The 27,990-nt window shown below is 39.9% G+C and overlaps 1 protein-coding gene across 2 annotated transcripts; it reads right to left on the bottom strand.

Moving 5' to 3' along the window:
- Positions 1-17: 17 nt before the first annotated feature.
- On the bottom strand, positions 18-27,972 carry eya2 (EYA transcriptional coactivator and phosphatase 2). Of its 2 annotated transcripts, XM_051414666.1 has the most exons (16): positions 27,650-27,972; positions 17,117-17,196; positions 16,562-16,602; positions 16,075-16,195; positions 15,341-15,457; positions 11,347-11,423; positions 10,664-10,847; positions 10,075-10,211; positions 9,831-9,914; positions 6,039-6,128; positions 3,922-3,980; positions 2,966-3,126; positions 2,176-2,290; positions 1,915-2,036; positions 1,674-1,774; positions 18-1,244 (listed from the first exon to the last, which is right to left on the bottom strand). In XM_051414666.1, the coding sequence occupies exons 4-16, from the start codon at positions 16,175-16,177 to the stop codon at positions 1,164-1,166; spliced, it is 1,431 nt and encodes a 476-aa protein (XP_051270626.1). In that variant the 5' UTR covers positions 16,178-16,195; positions 16,562-16,602; positions 17,117-17,196; positions 27,650-27,972; the 3' UTR covers positions 18-1,163. The 2 variants fall into 2 exon arrangements, with proteins under 2 accessions (XP_051270626.1, XP_051270627.1); XM_051414667.1 differs by lacking the exon at positions 16,562-16,602.
- Between the last annotated feature and the right edge of the window lie 18 nt (positions 27,973-27,990).

Here is a 27,990-nt window from a genome sequence, read left to right as displayed (position 1 = left end):
CTCACCTTTCCCCACAATGCAATTAATTTATCTTTATTAATCTATTTTAACTGTCTGTCAAAACAAATAAAGCATTATATACAAATCATAGCTAAGCTGACAGGCAGTGTAATCAGCACATGCACAACCATAACAGTTCATCTATATTACAAACAGGTTATTAGGAAATGAAACAAGGACAGAAAAGAAGGAGAGTTAAAACATGACAACATTTACAACCCAGAATCAAAAGTAAGGATTTGAGCACCAGCCTATAATACAGCATCTTTAAGACATCTTCTTATTAAAACATTTTTACAAGAGCATATTTTTGGTCTTTGAAGGGAAGATTTTCTTATGCTGAGCTCCCAAACTTGTTTATACCTCATTGTGTTGTGAATTTAACTAATAATAAATAGCTCACATTTTAATGGTAAAATACAATCAGGCTATTTTCAATAGCCTCTACCTATGAGGAGAATATTACCTGACATTTATCTAGCCAACATATGAATATAACAATTCTAAAATGATCGTGAAGGAAAACTCTATTCCACATAACATCACAACTTTAAGTCTTTGAGTTTTTGATTTTGTCTTTAAAATAGTATTGGTCAGTGTAAAATGGGTTTAGTCTCACAACAAATAAAAAAGACACAGCAGAACAAACAATTTAACAACAATCTGACCTTTCATCCATGCAGACATACTCACTGTGTTCAATAATCAGGATGTAAAAGTTTGCATTCAGTGCATCACTTTTTTGTGTACAAAAGTGGGACACTTTCCATAAAGTTGAGATGAACTGAATTTAAAAAAAAAGGAAAAGGTTTTTAAAAAAGTATTTGCAGTATTAACCGTAGTTCCCTGGGGTTAGTTATGAAGCTTTGGTCCCTTATTTTACTTTGGTCTTTAATTTTGGTCCAGCACTTTTGGCTTCATGTTTAGGTGTCATAGATATACTGCAGCCTCGCTTCGAAATCCTCACAGTTCCTTTGGCTTCGGTGTAAAATTGTCCGCCTGGGTGCTCATTAGGGATGAAATGCCTCGTGCCAAACCTTGAAATAGCAACACTAACTCTGAATCAGTCTCTAGGTTGCACCTTAACCTACTAGCTGCACTCAGGAGTTCAGGAGCGTCTCATGATTTGGGTGGAAGAGCAGAAGTGTGACAGCTGGCGCCCTCTAGAGGTAGTCCAGCTCCAGTGCATGGCTCAAAGCCTCCAGATCGGCCCGACAGGAGACCCTCCAGAACGGCATGTTCTTCTGAGAAAACAAACATAAAATAATTAATAATAATAATAATAATAATAATAATAATAATAATAATAATAATAATAATTTAATGTAGAACATACAAACTTAGGGCAGGCATACTTTAGTAACTTACAATGCTCCTACAGATGCAATGCAGATGTGAAATATAGACTGTGGTTTGGAGGGGGATTGTAGTATGTGACAAAGTGCATGTGGATAATATTTTTGGTCTATAATGTACCAAAGAATAATGCAAAAAAAAAAAATTTGCTGAACTGCCAAATCCAGGAAAAATTTGGTGGTTTCAAATGCAAAGATCATACAAACAAACGCAGACACAGAAGCTGTAGAAATGGAGTGTGTCTTGAGGTGAACTAATTAGTTGAGGCCCATTATTCAGCAGTCAGAGTCATAAAAATAACAAAGAATAAGTTATACCTTCTTGGCCACGGCCTCTTCTTCGGCTCCATCTCCTATCACCACATACACTGCTCTCCGACCAAACCTCTGAGAGACACGCTCAAAACAGCTCTCTTTGCCTTTGACAAGAGGGAAAATCAGATTTTGAAATATTAAAACTGTACACTTAAACAAAGTTACAAGCATTGGAAATGGAAGAGGACATTTTTGATTAATCATTATTAGCTTTTTTCTCCCTTCTTCCCTAAATGTACCTCACCTGTCTTAGTGGCACTGTATATGTTCTCTATGGGGAAGGCTGAGCCCAAACCGTACAGTAACACTTTGGAGAGGGCTGGGATGAGCTGGGTGGTGGTTACCAACACATTCACACAGTTAGGTCTGGAACAGGACAGGACAGACACATGAATACTACGGTTAAGTCATGCCATCTTAAATGCTATATCAGGAACTAACATTCAACACATAATGGCATATGGACAAAAATCATCAAAATCAGGCTGTGGTAGCATTAACAGACCTGGAGTTGATGAGAGCCAGGGCTTTGAGTGCTTGAGTCAGCCACAGGTCAGTCAGGACCTCCATCTCTCTCCTCAGCTGTAACCACTCCTCTCGCTTGGGGCTAGCCAGCAAACCTGCCCATCGGGGAGAAGCACAAACTTGCTGGTCAGTCTTTTCAACAACAACAGGAAGGACATGAACCCTGATATATCCAGTACATAAAAGATCTCATTTAGTGAAATGTTGCAAAATCTTATTTTGACATCAGGACTGTCTGCAGTCCTTTGTTGGAAAATTCTCACACAACATCCTCTAGCCAAAACCTCAGACACATGGTTTCCAGCACAGTTAAAGCAGCCAGCTGTTATCAGCGGTGCATCAAGGGTCCACACTGAACAACAACTTCTGACTCATTATCTTAGTTGACAAATAAACCAGTTGCCTTCCTTTCATCACACCACACGTAATACATAAGTAATGAACCATATTTCTAACAAAGATTCTTCTGGGAAAGAGCAGGTGTTTATCGTCATATTCTCACCACATTTTTATCACTAACGGAGATTTGGCTGTGCAAACTAGAGTTCCAAAAATACAAAATGCACTTATAATGTGATACAAGCAAAAACAAAGACAAGACCCGGACAAACCACTGTGGTCTGTTACTTATTTTCTGTCATTATTTGTTCTAATTTCATTGCTAGAAAACCACATATAACCCTTTATCAAACCTCAGAGAAAATAAGATAATCTAAATATCTAGGTTGCCTGTACACAGCAGTGTTAAATAAAATGAGAGCGAAGCTTACCTCCAACATTATTCTTGTATGTGTTGTAGATCTCCTTGACTCTGCGGTATCGGAAAGCTAGTTTCCTCATCCAGTCCACCCCTCCGTGGACCCCTGACCCTAGGCACAGAGAGCTGGCCCCTGCTGGGCTCTGGAAGCCATCTGACCCAAAGTTGTAAGTGCTGTAGGATCACAATACAGGAAATAGTCAGGATATAGATCATAAAGACACAAACTGCATTTTTCCAGAGCATTTTATCGTAGCCCTATTATCACTATTTCAAAGAGGATGCTCCAAGAATTGGTACAACTATATTCATGGATACAGTTTCTAGCTCTAGGAATTGATTCAAACTATTCAGGTTATGAACAAGAAGGCAGAGCTTAAACCATTCATCAAATTTAGGGAGGTGTGCCAGTGCAACCACAAAAATTTCAGGGACAAGAAACATAGACTTGTAGACACTGACTTTTAGCCGTGAGTGAAGCTTTGTCAGTAAGAAGTATATACATTCAGCATGGCTAGGATGAATATAAAACCATCTTTGAGGATGAAACAGGCCAAGTTCAATAAAATAAATACTTCAAAAAAGTACTTTGGTACAGTCTGGCTTTTTCTCAAATCACTCCTAAAAGTATCCTAAAGTGCCTCAACAAGTTTATACAATAAAATGTCTGGACTGAGGGAGACAGAGGGAATGATAAAGAGATATTTTGATGAGAAATGAAAGTGTTGGATAATCCTGTGACATATTATATGGCTGTGGAAGTCGGGAAAATAAAAGACATGCACATGCTTGCATGCATGAACACACACAGAGACACAACGACACACACAGTCTTCATCTCATCTCGTGCTTTTTTTTCCTCCTGTGCATTAAAACCTAGAGGGCAAGTCTGGTTCACAAGCCACAGCAGAACTGTCAGAGTCTCAGTAACTCAGTAATACAGTAACAGTAACACAGTAGAAGCTTTACCTCAGGTCCTGTCCGTTGTCGTCTGATGCCACGTCATCAATATGAACCTGGTCACATTCCTGGGAAATGAAAAGGAGTACGGATATATCAAGAGATCCATTTCAGAGTGGAGCCTTGTACGGGCAAGTTTCTCCTCTTTAGGAGAGCCTGTGGGAGTGATAGCAGCTACAGAAATAAAAAAAGAGCTAAAAAAAAGACACAGAAGGAGGAAATAAGGTGTCGGGACGTGGGACAGCAAGGCGCCGGAGATACAGGACAGTCAACGTAGCTGTGCAATTCTAGTAAATTCAAATAAAGTGAATCTGTATTTTTTTTATGGTGCGTCCAACATTTTGGTTAAAAAATAAAGAAAGGCCCATTGTCTTCAACAAGCACGTGGTGTGCACGTTGTTCCTCTCTATTGGACGTTAATGCAACCAACCAAACCGCAGGGATTAAAACCACACTGTAACTTAAATGTGGCTACAGCCAAAACACCTTCAGCCATATGCAGTTAAATCAGAAACTTAAAAACAGTTATTAAGATTGGATGTGTAGGACAAAAACAAAAACAAGGAGCATGAATCCATCATCATAGGCCAGGAGACAAGTGTGTCTAACAATAACTGTCTCCTAAAAAGAATTCCTAAACTCTCTTGTTTCATTGTCTTTTTCCCCCACAACCTTCTTTCTTTCACACACACATAAACACACACACGCACACACACAACCATGCACACATATGTGCAAAGTCCTAGAATATCGTCTAGTTGTCACGCAGTGACCCAGGACAGACAGGGTCTCCTATCGCCTTTCAGCCATCTTGAGCCAGATGGAGACGCTACCTCATCTTCCCTCAATCTTCACATAACTCAATTCCCAGGGGCTGCAACCCACTTCCCACTCAGGTGCCATCCGCCCCTGAAGAGCCGCTACTACTGATACAATACAAATGACCCCTTTAGCAGTTCACATATACACTGAAAGTCAGAACCTGCAGAGCATTCTCATTTTAATTCAGTTTTACGAGCTGGGAATGAAGTGAAATACAGCCATAGGAACCTAATTATATTGTTTTTTTTAAATAGGAAAATTTTAACTGGAAACTCTGACTTTGATTAATCAGGTGGCCATGCATGCCAATTACAATTATGTGATCTTCTGGTGGTATTACAGTTATGACAGCAGTGATAACACTCGTAGCTACTGATGTAGCTACTGACATGGGAAGGACAAGATAATTGTACCCCAAGACTTAACAGCCGTTGTCAGCATGCTGTGGCCTACTGCTTTAGAGATTTACTGAGCCATGACAACAAAAGACGGGGTAAGAACCGGGATTGCAAATGGCTTTGTTGGCTCCTTTCCCTCCTCTTGACTGTTCCTCCTCCCATTTGACTAATTTTCCTCTCGGATACTCAGACACACACCTATAATTACAGCACAAAGTGTACTTGTTCTCTTTCTCCGTACCTCTCTAATCTTTTTTCTTTGTCGGAACAAGGTAGAAGAATGCAGGATGAAAAACATATGAACTTTTCAGTCACTGGCAGCTAGTAAAACTGAATTTTAACAACCACTTGGAGTTTGTTGAGGAGTCATCCTTTTTAGAGGTTGCATCAATGTCCACGTTAACTGTGGTGGACATTTAAGCAGAAGGCTAAGTCTAACTGTAAGAGCACTTATGCCAGCAGTTAACAACCCCTCCTTTTAATATTCTTGCTCAACTGAGGAGGGCAAATTGTTTGGAAAATGTTGTAGTAAGAATTAATACTGGATAGATGTTGTGTGAGGGGATTTCTACAATGACTGCCACTGTGCTTTATGCCAGGTAAGAAAACAGCACCCAAATGTCAAACCTCTTGCTACGCTGTTGCAGGGAAGGTTTTCTGGTCAACAGTATGCCAGTTTATACTGCTGGATACGCTCTCTCTGCTCTTATTTTCCAGTTTACTGGAAATAATTCACGGTTTCACAATAATTGCAAAAAACTGAGCTGCAGTGTGCTTCAAGGGGAATATGAAATAAGTCCAAGACGCTGGTTTAAGTCGGCAGAATCTTAATCCTGCAATTTTCGAAATATGCTCCCCTTCACCTCTTTTTCATGAGCCAAATATCACTCAAATTTAAAAACTCACCTCCAAGTCATTGAAGAAGAGTCTTGAATCAGCCAGATTGAAGATCATCTCCTCCATCCACAAACCAAGAGACACTGCCTTTGAGGAGTCCTGGTGCACACACAAAGACACACACCAATAGAGTTAATACCTGGTTTGAAAACCCCACTACACATTTCTGTTACAGTAAAACGCTGCTGTGTACACGCATCTGTAATCACAAATGAGGTTTTTAATTATCTCTGGCTTCTTGAACCAAAACTACAACCAATAAATCCCCTAACACAATTTATTTCACATCAGTCAAATGTGCGTCTTAGCGTGGATGTATGTGGTTATGTCTTAAGGCATGTGCAGTGTATATATACTGTGGTAACACATTTCCCCACGGGCACAGTAAAGACTCTTATCTCTCTCGACCAGAATCATATGCACTTCAACAGTTAAATGAAAGAAAAGCAGTCTATAAACTAAAGCTTGTGGTTTGACCTAGTTAATAGAAAAGATGGCAGAACAACAGCTCTCTATCACTTCAGGTTGAACCCTTATTAATTAGTTGTTTGTGTAAATAATAAAACCATGAGCCCAGCCTGAGGTTGATGGCTTAAGAGGTTTGGTATTTAGAGAATAATCAGTTAAATCGGATTATTGAACATCATTACTCTTGTTATTATTCTCGTCTTGTCAGTGCAGCTGCCTACTTGTCTTTCTGAACAGCTTTCTTTTCACTTCCTCTGCAAACTCATCAAGTGGACTGACATAAACAGGTTTCAGGGAGAGGCAAGTGTAAATATCTATCTGTCAATCAAATTCTCAGTTTTCCCCAAATCTCTCCACCCATTATTTTTGATTGATTCATTACAGTAAACATGCCTCATTAAATTAATTCAATAAATCAGAAACCCATGTACAGTCCATTCATTCAGTCACCAAGGCTTAACCGACCTTTTCAGTGTTTTGGCAAGTTGTAGCTCCAAAACTGCAACTATCTTTTGCAAATGTACAGACAGCCACGCTAGAAGATCCTCTGTGAGGATATACTTCACAGCAGTGCTTAATAGTAGCAGCATACTAACATGCTCCCAATGACAATGCTAACATGTTTAGCACGTATAATGTTGAAGTTAAGCATTTCACTTTATTGCATGCTTACATTTGTGAACTAGGAATGTAATTAGTTTTAAAGGTATTTGGACAAGAACCAAAGTACTTTACAAATGATGATGGAGCTAATTAAAAGTCATCCATGAGTGTGTGTGCCAAATTTCATGGCAATCTATCCAACAGTTATGGCATTGGCATTTCATGTCAAACCAGTGTGGACAAAGTGGTGGACTGACTAGAACTGCCATCCAAAGAGCCACACTGTTAGCATGGCTAAAAATGAATGCAGATGTAACGTTCACTGTGATGGATTCCACAATTCTAGTTTCAAGAACCTCCTGTTTTATTAGAGTGTCATATAAATGAATGTAAAGCAATCACTGCCTGGAATGATGGGAAAAAATACAATAAAAAAATCTTAAACACGACAACAAGTCTATGTGACTTTTTTAAAACTGTTAAAACACGTTGGTATGGCCTTAAAAAATGTCTCCCCCACTACATAACAGTAATAGTTCAGAAAAAATAAGGCATTGCAGATTTCACCAGGTCCGTTATAGTAAAAAAAAAAAAGAACAGGTATGTTTTATATATTGTGCTCTTGTGTTAATGTTGGTCTTTCACCTTCTTCACCTTCTTTCAGCTTTTTCTCTTTCTATCAACACTTCACACACCAGCCAACCTCTCGCCTCTTGTTCTTTTTCTTTTGCATGGAAAAACCCAAACAAAAATACATGGGTGTTCCATTACACCAATTTCAGTTTTGTTTCTTAATAAGCAAATTATAAATCATCACCCGGAAAAACATCTAAGCCACAATATGCAGGCTGACAGTGTGGCGTGGGTGTGTTGTCGTTCAAGACTACAAAAGCAGGTGTGTGTATGTATGTGTGGCGTATTGTTTTGATGGCAGGGTTGGCTGGTCTTTGGCAGCGTGACAGGAGAAACAGAGGGGTGTCAGCCAAAGGTGAGTGTTAGATTAGTGCATCTGAAATGACAAGCAGAGCTGTCCTCTGGCGCAAAATGGTAGAAATGGGTTTGATGACACAAGTGGGGTAAATTATGACAAATACAAAGTACCCCCTTCCAAAAAAAGGGTGTAAAGGTGCAAGAAAATACGGTAATTGAGGACAAAGGGCAGAAAAAGTTCAGTAGGAGGATGACAAGGAGAAAATGATGAGGGGGAGGATTGACAAACACTGGCCAAAAGAGGAAGAGATGAATGGAAAGGATGAAGAGGGTGGGGTTAAAGGCTTAAGAAAGGATTGTGCTTGTCTAATAATTGAAATGATTATCCGTAATCGCCTTCCTCCAGAAACGAGGGCTGTTCTATACAGAGGAACAAATTAAAGCCTCTTTCTGATAATCCCAGAGAAGAATTTAAGAAGAAAGACAAAAAAAGGAGGAAGCTTAAGTTCCCACCTTGGGGTAGTTCAATATGAAAGACAGAGCAGGGGGGGAAAAAAATTCACACACTAGAGGACAGAGAGGGGCGCTGTATGATAGATGAGATAATGGAGGAGCTGTTAGAGGGGAGGGAATCAGCTCCTCATGTGGATCTCCGTTCACCTCTGGCTCACCAAGCTGGTGAAAACAACTGTCTTTCAACACGGCCATTAGTCTTTCCTGCACGCTGGGCCCAGACTTGCCTTTACGTATGGGTCCAAACATTTGTTTATGATAAGAGTTTAATAGGCTGACTAATGGGAAGATCCTGGACTGTTAAACGTAGACACAGAGTGGGACACAAAGCAATGAAGTGGAGATAAGAAAAAGTGCACTTTGGTAGTCAGAGTAAGATGAGTTCACTGCAAATTTGGGAGGGAGAAAAAAGAAAGAAATAGGTGTTGCCAGTTTGTTAGCTGTCTTGACGCGTTGGACTGTTAATCTGTTTTCCGCTGTCACTCATTCGGTTCCCCTGCTGCATGTCTGAGTTTTGATGTCAGACTCTGTCCAACTGAGCTTCCCTGGATACAGCAGCGGGGTGTTTGGGTGGTGGGAGGAATCAGGAATTTTTGGCACATGAGTCACATGTCAACACATCCACTCTCTCGTTCTTTCCCTCTCTCTCTTTCTCTCGTTGTCTCTTCCTCCATGTTTCTCTTCACAGACCCCCCCTCCCACCCCACCCCCCAAATCCCTCTCCGTGGCAGAAAAGAAAGAAAAAGAAACAACGGCATGCATGGCCTGCCGGGGGCTGAACCGATCAGAAACGCTGCTCTCAAACTCCCATCAGCCTTGTGTCAACCCGCAGGGGGACCGTGAGAATTCAAAACACAGATCCCCGGCCAAGACCAAGAAACGCACCACTGTCCGCCCCTTGTCAGCTGCCTGTCTGTTATGTAAAGGTCCCGCTGGCTGTCAATCACGCCCCAGGATGCCAGGGTAGCTAAACAACTCCGGTGCATTATGAAAAGAAACAAGAGGGCAGAAAGGCAAAACAGTCAGCGTGTGAAAATGCTCAGGGATGAGACCCAAAGGTTGTGGACTCAGGATCGGGCAGCCAAAGCTTTGACTGTTAGTCAAATAAGCACTCGAGCACTGAGACGTGAGAAATGACTAGACATAAGCCAGATTATACTGGTTTGTTGTTGTCAGGGTTTTTGTGCCAAACTGTGCCCTCCTATCTTATAATTAACTGTTGTCAACGTGGGATGAGCTACAGCAGATATTTCTTACAGTAAATGACAAAGGGAGGGGTCACCATACCTTGCCAAATCGTGAAGAGAAGGTTCCCGTGAGGAGCGAATGGAAAATGATGATGGTTTCATCCAGATCCCAGATAAACACACGCTGCAGTGAAATAACAGATATGTAATGTTAACCTCACAAAGGCTTATGTGTGTGTGTGTGTGTGTGTGTGTGTGTGTGTGTGTGTGTGTGTGAGAGAGAGAAAGATAAATATTGTAGGGAGATACTGATAATTTTCAACACTGTGTGAGTGTGTGTTTACCTCTATATCAGAGTCCAGAGGTGGAGCTGGGTCACTGACTCTTTTCCTCCCCCTCAACTTCCCATCCGACCCCCTTCGTGATGGGACCCCCTCGTCTTTACCTGGTGTGGGGGGGCTGGGCGGTGGGTGGTATTCTCCTGGAACACACATCCATAAAACAAAGTTGCTATTCAGTCTCTATAAAACAACCTTTTTTCTAGATTCAGGTTTTGATTTATTAAATCAAGAGCTCTCAAGAGTTCTAGGGAAAGTCCTCAGATTGTACCTGTCAAAGAAAATTTACTAGTTACAAAAGATGCTATTGAGATGCATTATGGGAAGTGTAGGATCCAGGGTTTTTGGAGCCACACCAGAGACTAAAAGTTAAAATGTATCAGTTCTTTTTGAAACTGTCTCTTGAGAGAATATTCAGTTTGACTTATTAAACACTTTTTTGAATTATTATTATTATTATTAGTAAGGTATAGATGTAATTCCAGGTAGGGTAGGCGGTGAATATGCTTTACTTGTATATGTGACATGATCTGTCCATTTAAAAAATACAACAAAAAACAAGATTAAGATCCAAACAAAAAGCACACTTCCTTACCTGTGTGTGACTCTGGACTGTGATTGGGCAGCATTACGGGGTGTTCTGGATGCTGATAGGCTAATGGAGCTGTGATGGCAGCAGGGCTGATGTTGCTGCTGGGTAGGTAGGGGCTGTTGTAGTGATGTGAGTTATAATACGGAGAGTACTGACTCTGACTGTAGCTTGAGTACGCTGAAAACTCCTGTTATCACATAAACAGTGCCTTTAATTAGTCAGTGTCATCAAAATATGAACATTGTCATTCCAAAATGTAGAAAGTCAACAATATGATTAAGCAGTCGATAAATTAAGATATTATTAATTTAAAGGACCAGTGTGTAGGATTTAGTGGCATCTAGTAGTGTAGTTGCAGATTAACTCCCTCGCTTCACCCTTCCCTTCCAAACATGAAGGACAAACTGCGGGGTCTGCGAGACACGTAAAAAACAAATGCCCCTATCTAGAGCCAGTGTTTTGACTAGAGTGTTTGTCCCTTCTGTTTGGCGGACTCAATGGAAGGCAACCCGAGGCGTCTGTAGATATAAAGGCTCATTCTAAAGTAACAAAAACATAATGACATTTTCAGGTGATTATACACTAATGCAAACATATGCATATTATACTCCATTTCAGCCAATAGAGCCTCCTACATGTTACACACTGGACCTTTAACTCTTCAGATATCTCATTACATTACTTACTTGCTGGGTAGGGTTGAATGGGGTTGAACTGGAGATTGCATGGGTGCCTTGAAAAATTCCAGATGAAATACCACCACCTGCGAAATGGTGTGAACAAAAAGGTCAAACTTTAAACTTAAACTGGTGGGATATTTCACTGTGTTACATCTTGTATTGATGAATAAGATTCAGATATCATTTCACAACATCCGATCTGATCTGTCAGACGGTGTGGAGGAAGTAATGAGCAGTAAACTCTGTCTCCTTCCTCAGTGACAGCTCTGTGCTGCAGGGGCTGGGAGAGAGATTTATAGTTGACATAACAATACAGGTGGGAAAGTCTGCTGCTGCTGCTGCTCTGGGGATCTTGTCAGTCTAATCAAGCCAAGGCAGGAATGTCTTGTCTACAAGCAATTTCCCCTCACAGTCATGCTCCCACCCTGCATCTTTCAGTCAAGTCTGTTCATAGTCTGTTTGTCTGATTAATTATTTATCTTGTAATCTCATTATCTCCACCTACAGCACTTCAAATTTCCATTCCATTCCTTTTCCTGTTTGTCAGTTAGCTTGTTGTTTCCAAAGGTTATTAATGGAAATGAACAAAACTCGGCCATCGGCCAAGGAGGAACAGATTAACTTGTGACGTGAATTGGGCAAAAGAGTCCATTGTGTGTGGCTTCTCATAAAGGGCATATAACTTCTCCATGACTTTATGTTCCATGGCTTCAGAGTCTCATACTTCGAGACGAATCAGCACATTGTAGATAATTTACACCATTATTTACACATTTATAGAGGGTACAGGGAGAAGAGAGAGCTCCTTACTTGTTTCTAATACTTGGTTCAATGGTCAGTCATCAGTTAACAGATACAGTGTCACCACATGGTCAGTGAACAATGTGGTGACTTTTAATTTTTTTAAAGTATTTTTTGGGGCTTTTTATTGTCTTTATGATAGAGACAGCTGAAGATAGACAGGAAAGGGGGACAGAGAGAGGATGACATGCAGCAAAGGGCCGCAAGTTGGATTCGAACCCTGTGACGCTGCAGCAAGGACTCAGCCAGCTCTACCCACTGAGCTAACCGGGAACCATGAATAAATAAATCCTCTGGGTGTGTCATGAATGAATGTCATGAAAATGTCCATTTGATAGTTGTTGACATATTTGTGTTGGACAAACCGACTAACCAACATCATCAATGATTGTTAGAAATGCTTGAAAGTACCCTTGAGGATATAGCAGTAAACGCTGGACATCCAGATATGCGTGACTTTATTATTGACATGACACAACTTGACAGTTGCTTAAACAAATGATTCTGTGTCATGTAATTATAGCATCTGTATCACCTGTAACATGAAACAGGTCAAATAATATTCGCAAATAATTACTGTGTTTCCAAATGTTGAATGGGAGGCTTTTCCTATGTACAGGAGGAAGGTACAGTTAATACCATGTAATTTAAGAACTGGTTAGAAGTTTATTTAGTATAATTTGTCTTTGAGGGACATACCCTGTTTGTTTTGACTGTTGGCTTTAGGTATAATGAGAATATACCTTCCTGATTTATTTTTAAAGATTCACTTCCTTTACCTTTACCTTCCATTGTTTCATTAGTCCACTACTGCTCTCTTTTGCTCCCAATTTCTTCTTCTCTACTCCACAGTTCATGACAAACAGGAGAATAATGACTCAATGGAAGAACCACAGTGAAACCTCCCCGGACAACACAAAAATCTTCAAAGCGACTAAAGGAAAAATACAGGAGGTCTCTCGAGTAAACACAAAAAGGCTCCCATAGTCCCCATTTGGTTTCAGTTGTACACACAGTGTACAGTACGTGTTTCGATGGCTTTTTGTGGTGTGTGTGTGTGTGTGTGTGTGTGTGTGTGTGTGTGTGTGTGTGTGTGTGCATGCTTGTGCATTGTGTACAGTATAATGGATGACATGGAAACATTCTGAAATCCTACAAACATTTGGTTGTTGTGGCAGTTTATTACCGTTTGAAGTTTGTAGTTAATGATTTATGCATAAAAATATTCAAACAAATTTATTTTGTTTGGGTACAGTGTCTTTCAAACTCAAACTACATTCTGTTAAAAAACTGTTTATTGGTTCAGCAGTCGTGCTCTAACAGAGTACAGTCATGTCAAGGCTTTGCAGTTTGTAAGAGGTTTCATCAAAAGTGTGCTTACATGAATATTTACATTCCCGTATAATGTCTGACATCTGAATTTTCTCTTAAGGAGGAAGTGATACGGAAAACTAGACATTCACATCTCGCAAGAAAGACCTTTCTAGAACAGAGACAAGGGCTAGGATCTCCCCCTCATGTACTACTATGCATACTTAGGTCACGTGAAACAGCTCAATTGTCACCATGACAACTGAGCAAACTTAATTGGGATGAAAGCTCTGGAAAAAGCTAGTAACTATTCCTTCAAGGTCAAGAATGAACGTCACGCTCAATAATTTTGCTGTTCTTTAATAAATATTAAAGCAATGCTTCACCAACTTCTTACAAGGAAATATTATATTCTAACCTTTTTAGTTAAGGTCTGAATCAGGCTTGTATGTGAGTACATATGGTCTTAACGTGTGGTATATCAAGAAGGTCATCCTTCTGTAAACTGTGATGAGTGTTTACAATGGACAGTTTGGGTAATCATTTTACTGTTCATCTTCATTTTCTCTTTCAAATAAGTTTGGCTAACCTTTGGGTTTGTTAAAAACCTGTCATATGTATGACTGCTGCTATTTCCTACCCCGTCTGATTTATTGTTCTGTGTTCCTGAGAAATGAAGGATTATTATCATCTTTTTGAGTGAGTTAACTTCTGATTTTACCATCAAATAGACTGGTTTAGATAATTTGGTGACCTCTCTGATTAAATGTTCCTTAAGCTGTCTGACTTTGTTTTTGCGCTGTCTCTGTGTTCCCTGATCTTGGTAATTAACTTGGTGAGTACAACGCTATTATAATTGATCAAAACTAATGCTAAACATAAAAAATCAAGATCAAGAAGAAAAAATAAGCTCAAATTATGGTCAGTGTACAGCTGTGGGAACAAATTTACTTTTGGTGAAACCCAAAAAACCTTTCTGAAATTTTTTTTTATCAGTGCCTTGACTACTAAAGTAGGAAAATACTATTTTTTGTCAGATAGTATTTGAATGCATTGCTAGAGTGCTGAGAAATTTAAATTAATGTAGCAACACGGGTAATACTAAGTCGCGTCCACACATCAGTTGTTTACTGTTCAATTCTGTTTCGTCTCTTATTTGTCTTCATACAGTGGAAACAGCCTCATCCCCCAGTCTGCAACTTTAAACCTACACACCCCTCCGTATAATGCACCTTAACCTCTCCCCTCTCACACACAAGGTCAATTTCACGCCGCTTTCAAAGCCATAAAGTCGCACTGAGCGAGTCATGCTTTGGGCGCCGGACGACTGAGGAATGTGTACAGCATAGATACACACACACACACACAGTCGCAAACACACACACACACAGCCATGCGTGGGCAGAGAGTTGCACACACTACGCAACATACCACATCTTCATTTGAGTCTTTGCTTTTCAGCAAAGACCCTCTTCCCATCTCTTGTTCTCTATGTTATTCTTGTTTTCTTTCTTTCTTCCATCCTCTCTATTTCTCTTCCCCTCTGCCTATATGTTTTCTCAATCTCTTGTTTTCTCAAACAGACACAAGCGCTTGCATGCTGTGTTGTTGGTCTGAGTGGAGAAAGGGGGCCTGACCCCGAAAAAAGGGGAGGGGTGGGGAGGACTTTGACGCCAGGAGTCCAGACCGCAGCTAATGGAGAACAGGTGTGGCAGAGAAAAGGAGAGGAAAAGAAAGAAAGATGAGGAGAGGAGAGGAGAGGAAAAGAAAAGATGGATGCTTCTTCGAGTGAGGTTGAAATCAAAGATGGTGTATTTGTAAGGTTTGTTGTGCCAGTGTGTGTGACAGTATGTGCATACATCCGGTACATGCAGTGTTTCAGACTCACCGTGTGTGTGTGAGTAGCTGTAGAGACTCTGACTGGGAGGAGTGCTGCTGAAGTTCGAGTATCCGAGTAGTCCCGTCTGTCCTGGAGAGTGACTCAGGCCGTCTTCTGTTTTAATGTCTAAGTATGGAGAGATGCCATTAAGAGAACAGTAGAGGAATTTGTTTGGATTCATGCAGTGCTATAGGCTTAAGTTATGTGATTAAGTAATGTTAACTGAGTCTGTATTTCTACTAGGAAGAGATAAATAATAGGGTAGAGAGCTCTCACTTTTGATTGGTAAGGTAATTATCAGGGTTTATTCTATATTCTACAAGTTTTAGTGTGAAGCTTTATCTATTTCTTAAGGGTGCCATTTTCCCAGAATAACCCCGACCACAAGCATAGAACTCAACATACATAGGTATAATAATACTAAGGTGCCTGCTGTCTTATATACATTATAAAATGGCTTGTTTCCCCTTGTGTCCCCCTTGAGTCTCCCTATTTTTTTGTTCCAGTTTCCAGTTGAATGTCTATGTTGCCCAATGTGCTGTATTGTTATTGTGTCTTGTTGCTTCCATCATAAAAAAGAAGTTCAACACTTACACAACTAGCACTAACCAGCAGAATCTGATGTAAATAACCAGAGATTTAGCAGTACCCATAAGCATTGCCAGCTAGTGTTTTTGCTTTTGAGATGATTAGCAAAATAATGAATAATGAATTTATAAAACTGCACGTTTGTTCGTACTTACTGTAAGATGGCATGCTGTAGCCCTGCGTGTGGTGGGTGTAAGGTGTGTATGGCCCTGCAGGCTGGAGGGTGGGGCTGTACTGAGTCTGTCCGTATGCAGCCATGACACTTCTCCCCGTCACCTGATCGCGAAGGAGGAAGAAATAATGAGGAAACTTCTCAGTTCTTTGTCTCTTTAACTGTTACAACTGAACACCTGCGTTTCTCACAGCTGAAACTGATAGTGAGGAAGAACATACTTGGCTGTCAAAAACATGCAAACATGTTTCTTTCTTTTACAAAATAATTAATGTTTATTGGTAATTGTAGCATGAAACAACTACAAAAAAACTGGACTTCATTAAAGGAAAAGTATCTCTTACAGTTGTTAAAACAACAGACATTGATAGTGCCAAATGTTAGCTTTAATTCTCGTGATTCTAAACACGAAGATATGACAAATGCAATTTCATTTTTAATTTTGCCGATAAACGTCATGAAAAACTCACCTGCAGTAGGTACGATGAGTTTGAAGTAGATAATAAGAAGCCTTGTGAATGAAACAAGAACAGGCATTGTCATAAGGTTAACAATGAAACCAGTTAGGAGCTTAACAATGAGATTTAAATAAAATAACTTAAACTTAAATCTGATAGAATTGTAAATTAGGTTCTTCTCACATATAGATCTTCTATCTTTGTACAATTTCAGAAAATATTGTAATGGTGAAGGAGACTCTCCAACTCCAACAAAAATGTGATAACATTTCACAAAAAGGCATTGTTGTCAATCAATAAATGAATTCAGTTTAATGCAGTTGATTAATACACTAACATTTTGAATAATTCTAAATGCTACAAATACGTTGCCCTCATAAAAACAAACTCATAGATGATGGTGTGCACTCCTGATGACCAGTTAAATCATTATGCAAGGGTTTCTTTTAGTATATAACCTGTTTGTTGACTTCACAGGCAGCCAGGATTGACTGCACTCCAGCTGGCAAACAGACAGTTTTCATCTATAGTACTTTACTCTTTTCTTTGTAGTTTTTGCTCTCTCACCTTGCTCTGTGGAAAGAGCTTTATCCTCTTTATCCCGTCACGCTGCTGTTAGTCAGGTTCCTCTCGAGCCGTCAACTGTCCTGTGGAAACAATAGCAAATAGACATCATCAGGACACTGGTATGCAGGTGACTGACACATGGCGACATGCCTCGAGGCCTGTTGCGGTAGGACAAGGAGGGGGGTGTAGATATTTTCTCCACGCACAAAGTTCAAGAGGTAAGTAGGTTTAAGGAAAGACAGAAAGAAAGAGAACAAAATAAATCTGGTTTTGATGTGATGAGTGTAGTCATTAGAGACAAATGCAGAAACCTGACAGGTAACATTGTTTCTAGGGAAAATGTCATTCAATTCTCCACTAGGCCACTGCTGACTCACTCTGCTGTGTCGCCTGGGTGCCATGCATACTCTGTGTAGCTAATTAGTGTAAAAAAAAAACTAACTCGCCGTTCATCAGAATTTCTCATGTACGCTGGTGATATGATGAGACAATAGAGCTTTGTAAGACAGGAGAGAATAAAATAGGATGACAGGATGAGACATGAGAGATTGTGCAATAGGATTTCTACGGAGGTTGCTATCTCTTTTACTGTATTTCTCTAGTTGTACTATGTCATTGCAGGCAATGATATCAATCAATAAGCAGGGCTGCTTTATGGAAATATTGGATTTACAGATTTTTACATAAATGTAATGAAATACATCAATATATTGGGCATTAAATGCCCAATTAATGCCTGAATTAAGAAAAAACATATCCATCTGGTTATTTTATCAATACATTGTTTTTTTCAATTTCCAGAAAATGTAATATATTTTTACAAATTGTTAAGATTACATATACTGTGATATAAATTTGTATTCTCTGTATATTGGCCAGCCCATTAACAGAAGTAATGGAAAGATGAAAGAGTGAGAGAGAAAAGGGTCAAAAGAAGAGAGGGAAGTGGAGGTCCCGGCTCAGTGAGCTGGAGATCAAAAGGTCAATGCCACATGAATTAGTCTAAGCAGGAAGCTGAACGAGGTCAGTCTGTTCCACAGCAGCCAACTCACGCAAGGTACAGTCTGAAGCAAGATGCACTGTGGGTGACTTTAGGTAAAAAATCAAGCCATCTACACTACAGGACCAAAAAGATGTCCACACTACCCACACTCCTGTGTACTTTTGTCCTCTTTTTCATGCTTTGTGCTTGGCCTCCTATTCTCAAAATAAATCTTAATTTTACAGCATGCAACAATGTTTCAAACAACAGCAGTTTAGGGAAGGCCCAGTCCTGTTTCAATCTGACAATTCCCAGCGCACAAAAAGAAGCAGGGATGGGTTTTTTTTAAGTTTGGCCCAGCACAGGGCACTGACTTCAACTCCACTCCACCTTTGGGTTTAACTGTAATGTGTACTTTGAGTAAGGCCTTATCGCCAAACATCCCGGTTGCTCTTGTGGTTGAATGGGATTCCCTCATCCAGGTTCCAAAGAAACATGTGGAAACCTCCCAGAAGAGTGAACTCACACCTTAAACCCTGTGGTTTTTGAATGAGATGTTAAAACAGACAACAGAAAACAATGAAAGCATAAAATAACCTGCTTTTGGCTCAGCAACATTACAACTAATATTTATTCTTGCTTTATGACAATGCACAACAAACTGAACTATTTTATCAGTTTCATCTCTTTCTTTCTCAATCGGGCTGTCTCTTTCTGTTTCTGCCTCTCGCTTTGCCTCTGGGCCATTCCAATCTGGCAAAGCTGCAGCTAACTGCCTGACCTCTGACCTCGCTGACAACACAACGACAGAGACAGATGACAGTCATGAATTATAGGAGCAGCAGGGTTTTACAGCAGCAGAAGGATGGAGGTGAGGGAAAAAAAGTAAAAGCTGTCTGAGAAAAAGAGACTAAATTGACCGAAATGGTGACCGTCATCGGCATCACAAAACCTGAGACGACTTAGAAAATCTTTTCTCTTACTCTCATGTCATTAACAACAGCGTTTTTTGACAGAATAGAAGAGAAAACAAATGTCATGTTATGTCAGCTCCAGCTGATGGAGCCGCCCTCCCGGCTTTAAAAACACCCCAGACAGCTCAGTGTGTTTTTAGAATAAATAAATCTATTTCTACAATGACACTGCCCGTGTAAACATAAAATAAACATAAATAAAACAGACTGTAAATGTGACACTAATGATGTGATTTACTGTTTGTGATGTCACTAGCCTTGTGCAATGTTTGAAGAAAATGGCAAAAAGATACAAATTGGAGATATTTCTAATTTAATTTGTTTCAACTGAAGAATTAAGCAAATTGAGCAATTTGAAATGTATAGTTTTAAGCTAAACCATGTGTTCATGGTTTGGTTTTTCTATGCTTTTCCACTTCAGAATTGAACTTTAAGACTTTGTAGCCATCAGAGACCCTGATCTGACCTTTATCACAGGCAGACTGTGAAGCTCGAGATAGTAACATTGATCCCACAGCACAGCGGAAAATAAGGAAGGTGCTGCTGTGCTTTGCATTTCCTAGTACTTTCCAGGGATCAAAATGGAAAGTGACGCCTGTTCAGAGTCCTCTTGACTTCAGCTGCATCCCTGCAACAGTCATGTATGCACACACATGCACACACAAACACAAAAACTGTGTGTGATAGCGAAGGCACTTCCTGGTTCAGGGTGAGGCCTGGGAGGAGGGCGCACAAGGCCATGGGAACTGCAGGACACCGGAGGGAAGATGAGCGGAGTTCAGCAGAGATGTGGAGAGCTGAGGGCTGAAACTAAAGCTAAAACAAACCCAGCAGGGCCACAGGGGGCCAGAGGGCCACAAGGCCAGTTCCACCAGCTTCACCTGGGTCTCAGGGTTCTGCTAGACCACTGCTTCTTTCACGGATATCAAGTTCTAGCCTTTGAGCTGATGGATTACATCACAGGATGGTGTATTGTGCTTCAAGTTGAAATGTCATTTGATATAGTCAAAGAAATAAACTGAATTTATGCAGATTTACCTGAAACGATGACGCACACTAAACTGATCCCTATGTGCCAACAAGGAACGCTCAAGACAAAGTAGTTTGTACAAAGTATTATCCAACCACATCTGAGGACAAATTAGTTTATAGCTGTTAACAGTCAAAAGCAATTCCAGTGTTACACTTGTTTTTAACAGAAGTTCAAATCTTGCTTGCATTTCCAGCTCTTCTAATCTGGCCAAACTAAAATGTTAGACTGTCCATTTTGGAAAGCATTCTGATCCCTTAACTATTTAGCATTCACAATCTGAATAACAAGTAGCCCCTCAAATTCAAGGAAAAGAGATATACAATACAAACACATGAAACAACACTAGTTAACAAAATGACTTTCCAATTCAAGTCACAGCATTTGGTGAATGTAACTAAATCTTGACTTCATGTAAATAAATCTTGACTTCATTTAACTAAATCTTGACTTCATTTAACTAAATCTTGACTTCATAAACTTCATGTATAAAACACTGTAAGAACTAAAATGTTTTGCATCCCTACACCAGGTTCCCTCAAATTTGCATTATACTGTATTTCATATTTGAACTATAGGAATCTATTCTAACCATTTAATAAAAATCACTAACAACTCATCACATGAAAGGTCGGCTGTCTTCTACTCTGAAGTACATCAGCAGAGTTTGGTATCTAAGTTCTGCTACTGACCAGATACAGGGGCTGCTGGTGTTGCGGAGTTGGTGTGGAGTTGCTCAGAGTTAGCTGAATTTCCAATGAAGGGTGTGTGAGTTTTATCTTATTTACATTAGTCCAAAATTATTTGAATATCATGCCAGGTGTCTGAGGTGTGTGTGTGTGTGTGTGGTTAGACATGTGTTTACAGTGTCAATATGTGTGCTGTCTCAGTCTTGATATGACATACGAGAGTCTGGTCACACTGCGGTGACCCTCCAATGGTTTGACCTTTTATTTACACGTTGTGGTTCCCAACTAACTGCTTGACAAGGTGACTTGCTGGTCTGTGATCATACCATATGGGACCCCACCTGGAGCCCTCATTTTGGACAGTCAATTTGCTAGAGTGCCTGGGGCAAAGTTGGGGGTTGATTCACTGCTGAACACAAGCTCCCTCTCTCTCTCTCTCTCAGTCGCCGATACAAGACACAGAACAAGGGCCCAGTATTTATGTGACACTATCAGAGGCTTCGTGATGGAAATTGATGCCATCTGCCAACAACTGCCCTTTTTTTGGCACATGGCTGACAGTTCAACAGGGCAGACTGCAGTAAAAATCAAAAGCATACTTTTATTTAATTTATTAGTATCATTTAGATTTTTTTTAAATCAGTTAAATGTTTTTCCTACAGTTTCAGAAGTAAAAACAAAGCCTACACTTCCTAAGATAAATGAACAGAAGCAAGCAGGTGACAGCAAACCTGTCACAGTTGCCTGTTACAGTTTCTTTTGAATCTCTTATATGCTAAAAACCAGTAGGACCAGTACCAGAGAACCAGCCCTATCAGACGCTGCAACTATGTCCCGATAAGCCTAATAATCTCTCACTTAACCACTCACTAAAAAAAACACATTTTGTCATCTGTTCACAGAGCTAGTAGTAAGAATGATTACTTATTTATCTATTTTTCTACAGATTATTTTCTTTAATATTTAATTGATCATTTTGATCATTTTGATGTTGATCATTTTAGTCCATAAACTGTTAGAAAATAGTGAAAAATGTCCATCACAATTTCCTCAAGCCCAAGGTGATGTCTTTAAACTGCTTGTTTTGTCCAATCAGCAGTCCAAAACCCAAAATGTATTTATTTTTCCATCACTTAAGACAAAGAAAAGTAGCAAACCCTCACAACAGAGGAGCAAGAACCAGCTAATGTTTGGTTGCTTTGTTTTAAAAATTACCAAATGATAAGGCTAAATATTGAAATTCTCGCTGCACAAAGAGCAATCAAAGTGTTCTCACAAATTGACATCATGTTGGTACAATATCAATCATCAGTCCAACTGTCACATGAAAGAGTGTAAAATAGTGTAATAGAGAGAAAAGTTTCCATTAGTAAAATGAAATTGGTACAGTATTGTAGTGTAGAGGCTCTGATGTGCCGGTGGTCTGCTAACAGATGTTCAGGGTTGATAATCTCAACCCACCATGACCTCAGCAACCAGAGAATTCATTAAGATGTAAATACATTCAAAGTATGTGTTTGTGTGTTAAGTCTGCAAATATTTTAGTATCACACATAGCAGGACTCATCCGAAGCGTGCTATCCCTGCCAGTAATGTCACTATAAAGGAGGTTGTGTTTGTGCTAATCTATTTATACCTAAAACACAACAACTCAGTATTGTTGCCACGCTTGAACCAATTAACAGAATAGTTCTGTTTACACACAGACAAAGCAGTCCATCAGCAAAAAAAAACTTTTGTTGTTGGGAAAATTGCTAATCTCAAGCGTAACCTGTCATGTTTTTGTTGACTCCACATACCAAGTCTGACATTTGCTGAGGAAGTAGAATGCAAAAACACACGAGTAAGATGTTTTCTATCTTTCAGTTTTCTATCTTTCAGTTTACTATCGGAGTGACCCATCTCAGTGAGGTTTCACAAAGCCGGCATGCAAGCTTCCCCAGCTTATACTAACTGAGCTATAATGTTCACATCATCCACCAAAAAGTAGGAAACTTGAGCAACCAGTTTAAAATCAAGCGATTAATCCCTTTATTGACAGGTTCTACTCTCACAGTAGTCTCTGCAACTTTTTCTTCAAATAACCAAAACACACACACCTGGCCAATACTGAGGCTCAGTAAATTAAAAAATGATTGAATAATTAAGTCGCATTATGACAGGATACAGAAAGAAACAGAAGTCATTCTATGAGAGGCTCCAATTAATCTCTGGCAGCAGTGAACCTGTTGCCGACTCTGTCTGCACTCTGTAACTTTACCTCCCGGACTTGGTGGCCTTTCCTTTTCACTTGACTAACTCCCTGCAACAAGACTGCCTTAATGCCAGCAGCTACCCCCCTTCTGTCCCTCGGTAATCCAAACCTCTTTATTCAGCGATGCCAGTGTCTTTATCTCTCCGTTTTCCTCCAGCACACACACTTTACTCCTTTCTAAATTACCTCTGAAAAACTTCTGCATTCTTTTAATGTTTCCTAATTCTTTCTTTTGTTCCTCCTCACTCTCCCTCACTGCCCATATCCCGGCGCTCAAACTCTAATAATATCCCTAATAATTTGCCCCAGTAATATTGCCAAATCCGAGAAGGACCACCTACCCAAGGCCCAGACTCTGACTCCCCCAGAACCATTGCCCCGGGACGGGGGTCAGAGTGAGGGACAGCTGGCAGACCTCCCAGCAGCCTAGAGGAGCGGGTGTAGGGTTAGAGGACTGGGCTGACCCCAGTCAGATGGTGGTCTGGCTCCCAGGTAAAAAAAACATCTGGTCCAGTGATGGTAGGGTGGTCGCACGCGCTCGCACACTCAAAACTGACACACGCCTGACTGCATGAGTGCTCCTGGCTTCTCTAATGAACTCACACAAACACACACACACAAATGTAGACAAACACACACACACTCTCAGACTGGCTGCTTTATTAGTCATTAGGACAAAAAGGTTTGCCCTCGAACAGTCTCCTCAGCAGATATAGTGGTGAGTGGCCGCCCTAGTTGCTAACAGCTGGCCAGACAGAGCTTGTTGGTAGCTGAAGCTCACAGGCGTTACAGACGGACTGAGGTCCAATTACTTCTTTACTGATAGATTTACTGTGTAAGTGTGTGTGTGTGTGTGTGTGTGTGTGTGTGTGTGTGTGTGTGTGTGTGAGGAGAGAGAGAGAGAGACAGAGAAAGTTCGGAAAAAAAATAAGAAAGAGAATGATTTATGCCTTTTTGGAGAGATAAGAATGCAGGATAAATACTATAAAATAATAAATAAACTATTCAGAGAAATTCAGACACCCAAAAAATACTCCCAGAGCCACAGAGAACGATTACATTTCCTTTTCTGTGGAAAGTACCCAACCCGTCATTATTAAGCACAAAAAAATTAAATTCGGTCTCTGCAGGATATTCACTGCAATGTGTGTGGCTTCACCATTCTCAAGATGAGATAAGGAGAGAGGAGAAAGCCAAAGAGACAGCTGTTGTATGCTGACAGGCCAGGGTTTGATACACACGCACACACACACACACACACACACACACACACACACACACATACACACACATCACCACAAGGCCTCCCCGGGTGCTCTCTCGAGCTTAAGGGAATTAAAAAGGGAGGGAAGGGAGGGAGGGAAGGGTGAGAGAGGAGAAGACGTTCAGGGGTAAGTGTGATAACTTTCGAGCATCAAATTGTTTGCGAGCCAACAGATCACTGGATTCTCACACAAACACTAAAGAAACGTCAGCTAAATTCACACTGAGAGAAACAACATTTTTAATGCTAATAATTTTGCTGTTATCGGGAATACTTTATATTTATATTTAATGTATTGTCTTTGTTTAGCAGCATCAACTTCTGCTGTTGCTTTAATGGTTTGAGCTTTTTTTTTTTTTTTTAATGCTTTGAGCTTTAATAGTTTTGATCTAGTCAGACTTGCTGTGTGTGCAGGCAGCTGCACATATCAGGCTACACTCATGATGGCTTCTTCTGAAGTTGTAAAAAGTTCAGAAGCTGAAACTTAAAACTCTTTTAAGAAATTATACTTTTTTATACTTTGTTTTATTCCACAATGACCCCTCAAGGAGTTATATAGACATAGACAAAAACACAAAAGAAACAAAAATAGAAGAAGTGGACAGTGACACTAGTTGCTCAGTATTGGGCAAAAACAATGCGATAAAGTAAATAAACAAATGAGCAAACAAGTGTACTCTAAATTTGTGCTAAATATGCACTTACTTAAAAGTAGACAATATTCTGATTTTAAGAAACCTAGCAAAATGTATTAATTGTTTTGTGTGTGAATTAACATTGGATTCAACATCTAGCAAGGTTTATGGGTTTTCTCTCTCATTATAAAAACCAGGACAAACTAATGTTTAATGATCAGCTGTTGAAACAGAAAATACAGTGTTGGAACATGCTCACGTAAATGCTTGTCTTTGTAATTGGCAGCTTATGATTACCACATGTAAATTTAAACAGATATGCTCTGTAAACAGGGCTGTGCAGAAACACAAAGACAGTGTGTGACTGGGTGTCATACAACAAAAAAGCAGCAACCACCTGAGTAAAGCACACTCACTTCAGTGCAACAAATAAAACTGTGATAATACCTTCATTTCAGGCTAAGAGGATGGGTTGAATACATTTTCAGACTATGAGAGCCCTGGTTTAACCCTGAGTTCAAGTCAGCAAGGCTGTTTGACTCCCAGAGAGAGAGAGAGAGAGAGAGAGAGAGAGAGAGAGAGAGAGAGAGAGAAAAGAGAGATGCACAGAAGCTAAAAGACATCAAGAACTGTGCGGCTGTGAAGAAATATAATGAAATTGGTGCAGATAAAGTCAGGAAGAGCAGAGCTTCCTATGAAAATATTTATCATTCCACAAACGTTTGGCTACAGAAGGGTTTGGAATTAATTTGTGTTTTCTTAAGAGGGGGTGCCTTGCGCTACAGGATGGGGAATTCTCCACAGCCTGGGACTTTTTGGGCTGCTGCGCTTATTCACAATTTATTAGAGCCAGTAATAGGAACCATGAAGGCTGAGGAGAGAGAGGGAGAGAGACTGAGAGGGTCCCGGCCCAGCCGTGGAGAGAGGAGGGAGTCCAGAAATGGGGCCTAATGTTATTAAGAGACGGACCGCAGTGTTAAATCAAACACGCCCGAGCACACACCTTCGGTATGTGGTTTGAGCCCCCCCCCCCAGCTGCTTCCATCAAGAACCCTGGATGTTATTTGTGGGGGTTGAAATACAGGTATATGAGGGAGATTTACTGAGATTTACAATCCGTTACAGAAACCTGAATCTGATACAGCAACTGTCTTAAAATAAAACATCCACTTTGATTGGCCAATACCAATGCAGGATTATTTCAATCAGGAGAAACTTGATGTCAGATAACAGACAGAAGACATATACGTCCTATTTATTTTATAAAATTCAGAAATGAGAGCTGGTTTATGGGAAACGCATTTGACTACAGTTAAACCTTGTTTTCCCTGCAACAACAATGATAATAATGAAAAAAAGCACCAGTCTTGAACTATGAAGATGCCAAAACAAAATTTTATCATTAATAATACTAATTTAATAATAATAAAAAATAAATTAGATTATGATCTCCTAAATGTCTTAATTACATTAAACATTTTAAACATCAGGACAAAAATCTAACCACATTACAAGAAAATGCAATGTCAGATTTATTTGCTTTAAATCTAGTTATTTAAAATATATAATATTATAAAGGGCCCCATTAATCCTTGCTCCTCCAAAGTGTGCAGCTGATAGAAATGTTTAAAGGTGATTTAAACGGTTGGCAAAACACAGTGAGTGAGTTTCTAGTCTGGAGCCATGAAGGGGTCCTTGAAAAATATGAATACCAGCCTTTGAAAAATGCTTAGCGAGGCTCCCCTAATTTAGTTAATGAGGGTCCCTGCATGGCTGCTGAGGGGGGTGTCAGTGATTTGGGTGTAATCTTCTGTACTTAAGTCCGAGCAAAAAGTGTTGCAGCGATTCAACCCGCACCAAGAAAAACAAAGGAGCTCAATCTAAGAGAAGGCGCCTCACACACTCCCCCCCCCCACCACCACATATTTAAAGGGCTCAGTGAGACACAATAATTGATTTGTTGATGGTGGATTTTTGGTGGTTTTCTGTTCTTAATAGTGGCTCTCATAATGAATAAAAATAACAGAAAGTTGAGCAGAATGGTGAAGTAGAAAATGAGGTGATAGTTCCCTCAGCTGACAGGAAGATTTCCAACTACTGTGCACTGAAAAAGAAAATATTCTTTCTGCTTTTACATTGGCAAACCTTTTTCTGCATTACATTATTATCTATAAATTCTAGATGTGTTGCATCTGCATTTGGTGTTTGTATGAGGCCTCATGAGATTATTTTTCCAGTGTAATAATTAAATAAATCCATGTATTCTATTGTTGTTCTTCAATTACATGGAAATAAACCTTCAGAAATATTGTCAGCATTATATTAATCTAACTGTAAAATCCACTGGTGATAAAAGGGGGAGTAATTAAAATTAATTGGAAGTATTTTACAAAATAAAACATTTAGTCTCATATTTATTTTACTGTAAACTTAACATGATTGTGCCAGGGGTTTATTAGTGGCAGGGGCTTATAAGGGGCAATTATTCTGATCTAAATGTAAATTAAATGCGATGTTTATTTAAATAATTATTTGAATTTCACAGCAACACAGCAGAGAGTACAGTTATTTAAATATTTCCCCAGACAAACGGACTCAGGCTATTTTATCAAACATAGCTAATGCTTTAACCGGAATAAACACATTGGAAATAAACGAACACAATGTCCTGATCTAAACTGAAGGCTGAAGTATTTCCCACTTACCATCATTCAGACGGAAGAATATGCAGGAAAAAATCCGATTATCAGTCAGAGCGGTTGTCTCTCCATGCCAAGGAAGGACTCCGCAGACTATTCACAAGAGTCCCGGCAAAATCAGTGACTTTAAAGTGAGCGCTCCCCGATCACTCTGAAGGAGGTGAAAGGGAGAGGAAGGAGGAGGAGAAGAAGGAATCACAATCTCTCGGCCGAGAGGCTCCAGGTGCCGACAGCTGACAGCTTTCTGCAGACACTCTCTCTCATCGATCTCACTTCTCCTCTTCCTCTGCAGCTTCAGGAGCGTGTTTGCTTTCCCGGCGGTGGGGAAGTGATGTTAAGTAAATGAG

The sequence above is a fragment of the Dicentrarchus labrax genome, unplaced genomic scaffold, assembly GCF_905237075.1.
Source record: "Dicentrarchus labrax unplaced genomic scaffold, dlabrax2021, whole genome shotgun sequence".
NCBI lineage: Eukaryota > Metazoa > Chordata > Actinopteri > Moronidae > Dicentrarchus > Dicentrarchus labrax.
Note: the sequence above shows the minus strand (reverse complement) of the source record. Positions and strands in the feature narration are given on the sequence as shown.